At 39.8% G+C, this 12,123-nt stretch overlaps 1 protein-coding gene across 1 annotated transcript; it reads left to right on the top strand.

Moving 5' to 3' along the window:
- Positions 1–1,077: 1,077 nt before the first annotated feature.
- LOC108436658 lies at positions 1,078–11,082 on the top strand. The gene is made up of 7 exons (XM_017713279.2): positions 1,078–1,244; positions 1,335–1,435; positions 2,850–2,951; positions 6,487–6,981; positions 8,206–8,241; positions 8,342–8,419; positions 9,530–11,082. The coding sequence occupies exons 2-7, from the start codon at positions 1,419–1,421 to the stop codon at positions 10,332–10,334; spliced, it is 1,533 nt and encodes a 510-aa protein (XP_017568768.1). The 5' UTR covers positions 1,078–1,244; positions 1,335–1,418; the 3' UTR covers positions 10,335–11,082.
- The last annotated feature ends 1,041 nt before the right edge of the window (positions 11,083–12,123 follow it).

Here is a 12,123-nt window from a genome sequence, read left to right as displayed (position 1 = left end):
TTTGGTTGAAACTGATTCAAACCGATGTGGAGTTAAACCAACCCATCATGAGAAAGCAGAGATGGAGCAGGGTCTATATGTATGTGTGTGATTGCAGTTCATATATACAATAAAAGTCTTTATTTTAATGCAATACAGTCAGTGAGCCGTTATAATAATATAATAATGAAGATGCAATGCAGGCACATTTTTTGTTCATCAATGTACAAACAGTGTAAATGTTCCCTCAAAGGTACAGCAGTGGTTTTAAGGTCCAGTTGTGACCTTTAAATGCATTTTCCCTGGTGGAAAATACATATTTTTCATAACTTTACCTTTTCTTAAACTATAACAATAAAATAAAAAGCCTGGAGGAGAGGCAGGTTGTGTGGAGTCAGTACAGCTTAGAAAATATGATTTCAGTGGATTATGGTTCAGTTATGTTCCCTGATTTAAAGGTACTGAGATGGTCCCTTGAGGGTCCCACCAGAGCGACAAGAGGGCCACTGACCCAACGACAGTTATACCTTTATCTGAGGTGTGATGGAATGTGTTACCAAGAATATAAGTGAGCGATAGGCCTGGGTTGGCACCATGATGTGGTGATGAATAAACCAAAAACAGGTTTAATAGAGTCAAATGGAAGATTTTTCAGGGCATTCTAGTTTTCCCGGCACCCACCCAGGCACCGCACCTGCTCAGGGTATCTTGGTCTTCTTGACTAGCTACATTAGTCTCGTAGCTTCAGCGCAAAACTGAAGAAGCCAACTTTGTCCTGTCTGATCGACAATATTTGGGTTTAGGGGTAAATTTATGTGTATCTGATCTTTCAGCCAATTATTGCTTCATGTCCAAAGTCAGTCTTCTCCACTATAAGAAGACGTAAGGGAGATTTCAGCTGAGCCATCATAATGTTTGTTTACTAATTAAGTAAAGAACTGAAGGAATCCTGCTGTGAGACACTCTCTCCTCACCGTGCTGTATGAGAGAATTCTCTAGCAATTCTCTTCTAGTTGTTTATGATTTGTCTCTGGCACAGACGGTTTCCTGTGTGGTTTCTCTGTTTCAAGCGCAATCGACTGTTGTCTGCAACACTAAGTGGCAAGAATCCGTGTGTGTGTGTGTGTGTGTGTGTGAGTTGATGTTGATGGTGGAAAAACAGTTTAATAGAAAGAAAATCAAACAGTAATACGTTTATTTACCGACTCGGTCTGTCTTTATGTGGGCTGGATACTGCAGACAGTTCAATTAGCTGTGCTGGACTAGTAAGTGTGCAGTCTGTTTACATTGAATGCAGTAAGGTTTGATGAAAGTCTGTAATGTGAAGATAAAAGGAAACTTCTGTTCTACTCCAGAGAGAATCTGCGGCTCAAGACTAAGACCTGGTGAAGAATTAAACCAAGAAGAACTTGCCAGGGTGTCCAATAGCTTCGATACCAATGGACGCCCGAGCCAGGTTGGTAGATTGAGTGGCATCACTGTAAGCCTGTAAGTTGTATTTACAAGCAATGTGGAATGAAAACTTGAGTTAGAATAACTATCATTTCTGCTGGGCTAACATAAACGTTAGTGCAACTCGTAAATTCTACATATGTTCATTTAATATCTTGAGATTTATGAGCAACTTAACTATGTTTCATTGGGCAATTGAGAACTTTTTTCCAATGAACTGATCTTGACCACTTTGCCAAACACCGAAGGGTTAACCTTTACTGTAAACGTGGCCACTGGCCAACAGAAATGCCCACTCATCGGCAGTAATCTTCACTCTTAGCCAACAACACAATGTCAGGCAGTTGAGGATAGCATATGGCTGCTGTTGGAACAAAACCTCGTATCTCCATTTTTGTTGTTTTTCAGTTTTTGTCATAATTTAAAAACGCCTGTGACTCTTTACATTGTGTGTGAATTTCATGATAAACTGACCAAAATAAATGGCCCAAAATGACTTGGAAAGACGTCTGGTTCCATTGACTTACATTAAGAGTAAAGTAGGTTTTTTCCTCCTCCTGTAAAGTTATCATTTTGGTGATACGAGCTTTTCTTCCATCAAAAGCGATATATATAAAAAACAAAGGCAGCCTGGGTGGAATGAAAGCTCAATGACGGTGAGTGAAGCAAGTGAAAGAAACGCTCAATATGCAAATAGATGGATCCAGGAGCCAATGGGAAAGAAATATATGTTTTATCTAACAAGACCATACTAAGAAAACAAACATGTGACTGTATTTCACAGCTTTTGTATGGTCAGTTTCACACATTTGTTCAGCAACTTTAATGAGAGAGAAACAATTAAAACCAACAGAAATGTGGGCATTTTTTGAAGGTGAGGGTTTCAAAGTTGCCATAGCAACAGACTAAACTAATAGCAAGAAAGTATTTCAACTCAAAAATGCAATCTGAGTTCACAAAATCGGCAAAAACGTTCCCTTAACTTCAAACCGTCGTGCAATATACTGACTTCATTCATCTGAGTTAAAACTAAATGCGGGATTACAGTGATGTTGTAGTAGCACTTAGCTTGAATCCTGCTGTATGACATTTACATCATCATGCCATAAGCCTTGTGTCGTGCTGATGTGTTTGTTGCTCAGTGGTCTGGTGGACCCACCACATTATTGGTTTCTGTAACCTTTTTAACCCTCGAGACCACCGGTGGCTCCAAACCGCTCTTCGTCCTGTTCTTCATAACGTTCATATTCCATAAGCTCCATTCAGAAGCTGGGCGTCGTGTGAGGCTGTAGCTCTTCTCTCCAGTCTAATAGACGGTGATGTCATTTTAAACCCTTATAATAAAAGAAGCTGAACGTGAAGAATCAAGTTTCTGCAGCATCCAAATTCTTCACCATTGTCTTTGTGTTCTTCCTCAGGTCAGTCAAATGGCAAGTTCGTATGCTGGAACAGCAGCTTCAGCAGCCTGAGGAATCATCCAGCCTGCTGCAGAGTGACTCTTCTACACACCCGCCTTCCCAGTGAGCGCAAACTCTACATTTTAAATATGCAAACTCAAGTCTCTCACTTGGAGCCCGTATGTCTTTAGTGCATGAATTACTACTTAACCATGATAAAAATGTTTTAATGTGATTTTGTTATTTACAGTCACTTAACCTCTTATGCTCATGGGTGTATTTTGGTTTGTCCATTTTACTTTAAGTGACAAAATCATAAGCCAATTTTTTTAGTAATTGCATGAAATAAATGCAAATTTTATTTTATTTTGTTTATTTATTCGTAAAAGCTCCCCTCAAATTAACAGAAAATGTGTTTTATGATGACACATATCGCTATATGCTCACAATTCACTGCTGAAAGCCAAAAATCTCCGACGCTCTTTGTGTTATTTTCTAAAAGTGATGTTTCCAGAGCAGATCACTGAAGAGACGCCGTCTGTTTATAGTTTAGAGCCCAGATTTGGGGAAAAACGGGTCGACTTTCAGTAGAAAAAAAATGGCTTCTTTTATTATAAGGGCTTAAAATAACATCTACCATTGTCCTCGTTAGTATAGTGGTCAGTATCTCCGCCTGTCATGCGGTAGACTGGGGTTTGATTCCCAGATGAGGAGGCTTTGTCCTTTGGGGCAGTCATGGGCTGGAAGTTAGGGAACTGGCCCTGTGACCAGAACGTCACCAGTTCGATCCCAAGAGCCAACAGTATGTGACTGATGTGTCCTTGAGCAAGACACCCAATCCCCAACTGCTTCCTGGGTGCTGCCCACCACTCCAGTGTGCTCCAAGTGTTCTTACTGCCCCCTAGTGTATACGTGGTGTTTTGGATGGGTTAAACTCGGAGGGGAAATTTCCCGCTGTGGAACTAATAAGGGTCACTTCATCTTAATCTATTTGACTGGAAAGCAGACAGCTCTCATATGAAACCTCCCTTTTAAATGTAGCCTATGAAATATGAAAGTTATGAAGAATATGAAGGAGTGCTTCACTGCTGTGATGTAAGGTTGCCTTAAAAATGTAGGTTGACTTATTTTTTTTATAACGTAGACCCGTCCATACACAGCATTCATAATGAGCAGGAAACACCAAGGCTGGCATGAGCAAAGCACACAACACCCACGACTTCTGCTTGTGAAGACTCCACAGCCAGCACTTCTGCATCTGCGCTACCATTCTTTTAGCTAACTTCCTGTACATTTACCTAACTTCCTATGCGTATAATATGCTGTGGACTGAAAGGCCACTGAAAACATTTAGCTCACTCATCTTTGATAGTGATCACTACAGAAACGAGTAGCTACAAAACGCTCTCTGATTACACGGCCAGGCCGCAGAGTATTTGTGTCATCATTTCAGTGTCCCTGAAAAAGTGCAGGCATCATTTTCAGATTGAAAGTTGAAAGTTACACTTCATAACCTGTCTTTGTACAGTTTTTGTTCAAATACATATTGAAGATGATTTATAGATCCATGCTTTCAGCTTTTATTTGCATTTTACCGACTATACTGACGTGCCCTTGAGCAAGACACCTAACCCCCAACTGCTCCCCGGGCGCTGTGGATAGGACTGCCCTCCGCTCCGGGTTAGTGTGCTCACTGCCCCCTGGTGTGTGTCTTCACCGGTGTGTATGGGGTGTTTCATTGCACGGATGGGTCACAATACGAATGTGAAATTTCCCCATTGTGGGACTAATAAGGGTCACTTAATCTAATCTAAAAAAAGTTTCAATGGGGACGAGACTAGCTGTTCAGTCTGATACTGTCATGCCTGGGCAAGTACAGCTATACATCCAAACTCATGAATAAATCAATTGGCATCTTCAATCCTGATAAAAGGATGGGTGATGTAGCACAGCGGTAATTATGTGACATGTTGCGTTGCATATTTGGAATGTATCATATTTTAAATACAGATACAATTACAATAAAAAAACTTAAATTCACAAAGTAAAACACATTTTCAATTTTTTAAGATCCATGTAAACGTCTGTATCCGATTACATTCCCTATCGGAAAGTTGAAGTCTGGTCTGCATGCGCGTCGTGTCATCGTGAGAGTTTATACCGTTCAACACAGCGGAGCAGAAACTGGTCTGCAGAGGACACGAAGTTCATGCTCTGATCTTTAAGAGACGGCGGTGGGACGGATGTCCAGCTTATGTGTCTCGGAACGCGACGTCTTCCTCTCGGCCTTCTCTAATAAGGACATGTGAGGGACGTTTTCCTGAGTCTGACGTCATTTTAAAGCAATTAAAAACACAAGCACTGCTCACTGCTGCTCATCTCACTCTGACTGGACTCACGTGACGCTGGTTGCCAGGATACCGTCTACACTAAGCAGTTCTCTAAGCAAGTGTGTAATTTTAGATGGAATTAGTGAGTGATGGTAGCGAGCATGTAAACAGAGATTTTCCATCAGATTGTTGAGTAGAGTGAGAAGAAACACCTGAGTCTAAATCTAATCAGAACGTATTTAATCAGATTGCCAAAAATCTTTGCATGTAAACAATGACGCTGTCCTAAATATTTTGCATTACATACCTACCTCAAACTTTGGATGGCTTCTGCTTCTTTTTACCAGTATTTTAAGAAGGCTAGAATACATCTATGCTGCCTTAAAAAAAGTTGCCAAACTGAGGAACCTCGGACAAAAAAACGTGTTTTACATACAGTGGTATGCAAAAGTTTGGGCACCCCTGATCATTTTCATGATTTGCCTTTATAAATCATTGGTTGTTCGGATCAGCAATTTCAGTTAAATATATCATATATAATTATTGCACTAGGGCGGCACGGTGGCGTGGTGGGTAGCGCTATCGCCTCACAGCGAGGAGGGCCTGGGTTCGATTCCCCGGCCGGGCGGCCAGGGTCCTCTCTGTGTGGAGTTTGCATGTTCTCCCCGTGTCTGCATGGGTTTCCTCCGGGTTCTCCGGTTTCCTCCCACAGTCCAAAGACATGCAGTCAGGCCAACTGGACATGCTAAATTGCCCCTAGGTGTGAGTGACTGTCTGTGTCTGTCTGTCTGCCCTGCGATGGACTGGCAACCTGTCCAGGGTGTATCCTGCCTTCCGCCTGAAAACTGCTGGGATGGGCTCCAGCATCCCCCCGCAACCCTGACGGAGAAGAGGCTTAGAAAATGGATGGATGGATGGATTATCGCACTATTGAGGAAAAAAGTTATTCGCAATAATTATCATTATTGTTTTCGCCCAGCCCTACTAACAGCCAATTTACTGATTTTTTACACTGTTTTTACACTGTTTTACAGTGGAAGTAATGAATTGAAGAGTCAAGAGTTGATGATGCAGATGCCGTCAGTTTAATTTTACATATTGTGAAAAAATAATAAAACATAATGTGCCATAACTTTGTATTATATGCATCATACATGTTTATTATACACAGATTATACACTTTTATATGCATTTTTTTGCTTAATTAATTTTCCTAGTATGTTAACATCACAGTTTGTTGCAGACATTGATGGAATAATAACATCGCAAAGATCTGTTTACAGGGCTATTAAAAGAATCTCCCTCACTGACCTCTCTTTATGATGTAGACAACAACCTCAGGAACGAGCAGAAGAGTACATCTCTGACACCTTCACCTACATCGAAACAGTCAAAGACTTTTGTGGCATTGAACCAGCATGGACCCGTCAGAGGGAGTCAGAGATAGAGAAGATGAGAGACATCAAAATTAAAGCAGACAAACTCTTCACTTGTTTCAAAATCAAGAAACTGAAGAAAGAGCTGGGGGAAGTTCTGATGGACACTCGGAAGGGGCTGAAGGAAGTTAAACCCTTCCTGGACACAGTAGAAAAGCTAGCAGTCACCTCGCCATTTGTGTTCATGGACAAGAGCTTCCCACTAAGGGGGAAGAACGCCGATGCTGTACGATCGGTGGTCTCAGCCAAAATTGCTTCCCCACTCCTCATCCACTTCAAGAGTGATGATGGAGTTTTCTTCTTGCCAGAACTTGACAAGGTGGAACTTCTGGTCCATCAGTTAACCAAATATGTCTGCATCATAAAGTGGATATGCAAGGAAATGATGTGAGTGACTAATCAAGTTAAATCACATACAGTTATTATGATTTGTAGTAAGAATAAAATAGTAAAATCACTTAAAAGAGACAATGTTTAAATTTAGATAACTAATGACAGATTATTGTTATCAGTTATTGATTCTTAGTCTTCTTATTATTATTGCTATGCCAAACTCATTCCGTAATATCAGCTTTTTGATTGGATGCACAGTTACGGCATAATAGTTGATTCAATGAGCATAATGGAAAAATGTTAAGGCCAATAGTTCGTACACTCCCCTTAAGTCACCATGATAGAAGTACACTGGCAACACCCTAGTAACCTCCTGGCATAATATAACATGGCAACCACCAAGCAACAACCTACCAACTACCTGGGACAACATAGCAAACAGCTACTGGCACCCTAGAAACTTCTAGGAATCTCTGCCTGGCCACAATCTAGCAACAACCCTAGTAACCACCTGGGATACCTTAGTAACTACCTAGCAACATTCACCTAGGCAATACACTAACTACTGTCTAAAAACACTAGATTAACTGCCCAGGAACACCCTAGCAACCACCTGGGACCACATAGCAACCACCTAGCAAAACCAAAGCAGACACCTGGCACACCATAGCAACCACCTAGCAACACTTTAGCAATCACTTAACAACACCCAGGCAACCACCTGGCACACCATCGCAACCATCTAGCATCATTCTAGCAGTCATTTAACACCTATTCAAGCACCTAAGATACTATAGCAACCATCTAGAACCACAGAGCAACCACCTAGCAACATTCTAGCAATCATTTAACACCTTAGCAACCACCTAAGGGACTATAGGAACCACTTTAAGCAACATTTTTATAGCAGCATTCTAGCAATTACCTGGATACCTGCTAGAATGGTGGTTGGTTAGTGTAGTGGGTAACACCTCTGCCTTCTACGCTGTAGACTGGGGTTCAATCCCCACCTGGGCAAACACCCTACACTGTATCAATAAGAGTCCTTGGGCAAGACTCCTAACACCACCTTGGCCTCCCTGTGTAAAATGATCAAATTGTAAGTCGCTCTGGATAAGAGCGTCAGCCAAATGCCATAAATGGATTGCCATAACAATCACCAGAAATACCATAGCAACCACAGATAAACTCCATAGTTATCTTGGGGAATTGCTTGAGCTGCACAATCACTCTTCAGAAAGTACATTTTTCTATTCGTTTCTATTTTCTCTCATACAGAACCAAGGACAAATCACAAGTTACAAGCAATCAGGAGTAAGTATAATCAATACAAATCAATACAAAGATTTTTTTTTCGTCCAATAGAATATTTCAAAGTGTGAGCTAAGCTTTCTGATTTTTTGTGTAAACACAGCGACCCCTCACAGCTCAGTTTGAGTACAAGCCTGTCCATGGAAAACGTATCTGATTTGAGCCAGCTGAGCAGAATCAGGTAAGAACAGTGGTGGACGAACCTGAGTTAAAGTCGAGACACCCAAGGTAAAATATTCCTCCAGTAAAAGTAGAAGTTCCTCCCTTTAGACCTCCACTTGAGTAAAAGTACTAAAGTATTTCCCTTCAAATGTACTTAAGTATAAAGTAAAAGTACTAAAAGAGGAATTCTGGCTCTGATGTCCTGTTATCATTTTTATAACCAGACTGGCTTCATGAACTCATTTCAGGTGAAAGTCCTCCAGCGTCTCTCTTGGTAAACCAGTCTTTTAATAGAACGTCATTAATTAGTGACACTGACGTCTATTAAAATGATCAGAAGCACAAAACACTGAAGGTAAACAGTTTCCATCAGGGAGAACCGAGTGGCTCTGAAATCACTTTTTACACACAAGCAAAGTTTCAGTTTCAGATTTATTTACAACTTAGTTCCAAGTTTAAGTTGAATAAAAACTGGCTTTAAACTCAGGATCACAGATGAGCTCCTTTACTATGTTGATCTGTAGGCGTCTGTTCATAAACATAAACCAGCCCAAACTCATTTACTATAAAATGAAATGGTGTTTGTAGAAATTCAGAAAAAAGCCGCATCAGTCTCGACTGCATATGTGGACATATTTCTATATTGTGCTCTATTTACACAAAGTTAGGTTAGTTCATCATTTATGTTGAACAGACTCTCCCAAAGTTTTACGCTGCTGCGCTGACGTTGAACCGCGTGCTGCACTGGGTCGGTATGACCAACAGGTCAAAACCAGCTCTAAACAAAGTGACCGCTGGGCCCTGATTGGTGCTCTGGCTTTGCGCTTCTTTCGTTTTGACATGTTACGTTTTTATACACACAGAAAGATTTCTCAAAATGTAGCGGAGGAAAAAGTCGGATATTAGACTCTGAAATGTAGTGGAGTGAAAGGAAAAATCACCCAGAACGGAGAAACTTCAGTACAGATGCAGGAAAAATACTAAAGTACAGAAACCAATTACATTTACTGAGTTACTGTCCAAAACTGGGTAAGAGCACCTCTCTACAAGTATTTGTGAAGTGCTGGTCCTGTTGGATAGTTTTGATTTTATATGGCGGTGGTTCATAACTTTATTTCCTTTCTTTCAGAATGGAAGAGTCATTCCGGCTGACATTCTTGGTGAATGATCAGGAGTTCGCTAAGACGTACAGTCAACATTATTCTAAAATGTCTCAGCTTCTGTCAAGTCTAGAGAACAATGCAGTTGGGCTGGATAAGATAAAGGATGGGTACAGTGTTTTGACTATAATAGGTAGTTTTTTTGGCATTTTAGGGGGTATCTTGTCCATCCTCTCATTCTTCACAGGCCTGACTATTTTCCCTGCTGCAATCTTTCTGACCCTCAAACGGATGGGGGGTTTGTTGGGGATCTTCAGTGGAATTTTCTACTTGGTCACAGCTTTCGTAGATTTTGTAGTCAATAAACATTATGTGAAACTAGTCAACAACAACATCAACGACTTCATGAAGCACAGGCAGTACATTGTAGATTGTCTAAAGCTGGCAGCTAGTCATCATCACGCTGCACCACAGCTGAGTCAGGGTAATATGAGACTTGGCTGTATGAAAGTGATAAGTTATTTCAGGGCGATATTCAAAAGTTTTGATGCCTTCGTTGATGGAGCTGTAGTTGTGGAACAGTTGGACTTTTTAAAACTAAACACATATATTTTTCTTGGAGGAAATGCTGTAGCCATTCTTGTAGATCTTTTTTCCATTAGCAAAGAAAGTTGGAGTATATTCACAAGGAAGAAAAGCAAAGCAGCTCAGCTCATCCGCTCCAACACAGATCTGTGGCGCTCAGAGTTCGAGGCATGGAAAAGGATTCATGAGTGTCTGTTCAAAGGAGAACAGGTGTTCCGGGAGAGAATGGTCATAGAAGAGACAGAGTAGAGTAACTCTTTCACTTTTCCAGCATAGCCAGTATAGTGTTACCAGAGTAAAGGGTGAGTAACAATTGGTTCAGTAGTATCTTGTAGGTATATATATTGGCAAAAAATCAAATGTACATGATGACTCTTACCCCCAAACGCAGTCGATCAGCCAAGACATGTTTACTGTTCAAATTTCAGGATTGGTAACATGAGGCTCTTTTACTGCCCTGTTGCGGCTCCACAGCAGAATTTGATTTTTAGGTAAAATGAAACATACTTTACAGTAAAATAACGCTCTGCTGATCGTTTACAGTTTTACCAATAAATGGTCTTAAATGCTGAAGCTAATGTAGAGCTGCTAATTCACCCTATAAACCTGATTGTTTGTGCATAGACTTCTGGCCCCTAGCAACACAGACAACAATCTCACCTAGCTAGTCGCTAACGAAATGGCGAAGAGAAAGACTTATGAACATTGATTATTTGGAGTGGAAGCTTGGAGCTGTAATTGAAGCATTAGCTACCTTGTTGCTTGCCCTAATGAGAGATCTTGTCTTGCTTGGCAGGTCTTTGCTGTTTTAGTGGGGGATTTTGCTCTGTATCTGACAAGGGATGTAATTTAACTGTTAAGCTGTAAACATTTTGAAGTTCTCCATATGTATTTTTGCCCTTTGGGAGCTGTTGGTATTAGAATTTAACCCTACTGACCATTTTTATTTCTATTAAGATTCTATGCATGTTTTTTTATTATGTACTTCTATTTTTTCTTCCACTTTCTTTTATTAGAGATGTCTAATATTTGTTTGATAATTTTTTATACCTTTTAATAATTATTAATCATTTTTAATATTTTTTAAGAATTGCAAATAATTTTAATACATGTAATCATTCTTTTCTTAGAGATGTCTAATTTCCCTCTGGGACCAATAAAGTACAGTCATTCAATAAAGATGGTCAGTGACTCATTAAATCCTTCATATCTAATTTTATACATTTTGTAAATCTTAACTGGGCGGTACATGCACATCTCTGCTCCCTCTTTCCCAACATGCACATGTTCCAAACCCTTTCATGAGTTTAGAGGTTAAAGTGTAGAGTTTTAATGAATAGTGTACACTTTTAATGAATAGACAGTGACAGCAGCTCTTATCTGCTTAGTGAAATGTACTTTTGTTGCCACATTTTCCAGAAATAATTGGAGACAAAATCATTCTCAAAGATTCAACATTACGTTTAAAAGGTTCACTTGTGGTTTAGGAAAGTAAATAAAATGACTATATCTGTGTTCTGTATTTCCACTGTCAAAGTACTGTAACATTTAGTAGTCAATACCATTTTTTGTAGCTGTTGTTTTAGTTGGTTTAGTTGTTTAAATATATGTAAATATGTACTGTACATCAACTCTGTTTTAATTTCTTTATTTCAGAGACATTTTAATGGTTGTTGCAGTTTTTATGGTAAAATACTGCGTGTCAGAATAACTAGCTGAACTAGTGAAACTACTGAATTACAGTAAAAAGCAGTTTTACTAAAAATCATTTTTACCATGATTGAGAAAACATGCCTTTACTGTTAATTAACAGGATTTTTATGGTGTAATTTGGTGGCAGATAAACATGCCAAATTTTTGGAATATGCTAGTCCTATTTGTATCCATAGGAAGTTAAATATAACATCCTCCAATGGTAGAGAGGGGAAATATAAAATAATGGAAGTACTAGGTTCTATACATGGATATGGCAGTGAAGATTTAAAAAAAAAAAAAAGAAATGATTGGATAAATTTAACATGGTGGGAAAGGAGAACTG

The sequence above is a fragment of the Pygocentrus nattereri genome, chromosome 14, assembly GCF_015220715.1.
Source record: "Pygocentrus nattereri isolate fPygNat1 chromosome 14, fPygNat1.pri, whole genome shotgun sequence".
In the NCBI taxonomy this organism is placed as follows: Eukaryota; Metazoa; Chordata; class Actinopteri; order Characiformes; family Serrasalmidae; genus Pygocentrus; species Pygocentrus nattereri.
This window is presented reverse-complemented; position numbering and strand designations above follow the sequence as displayed.

Bases quoted from the DNA above. Each gene is read 5' to 3' on its own strand.
- LOC108436658 (XM_017713279.2), top strand. The intron at 8,242-8,341 runs GTAAGTATAATC...GTGTAAACACAG, and splicing joins CAAGTTACAAGCAATCAGGA to CGACCCCTCACAGCTCAGTT. The intron at 8,420-9,529 runs GTAAGAACAGTG...CCTTTCTTTCAG, and splicing joins AGCCAGCTGAGCAGAATCAG to AATGGAAGAGTCATTCCGGC.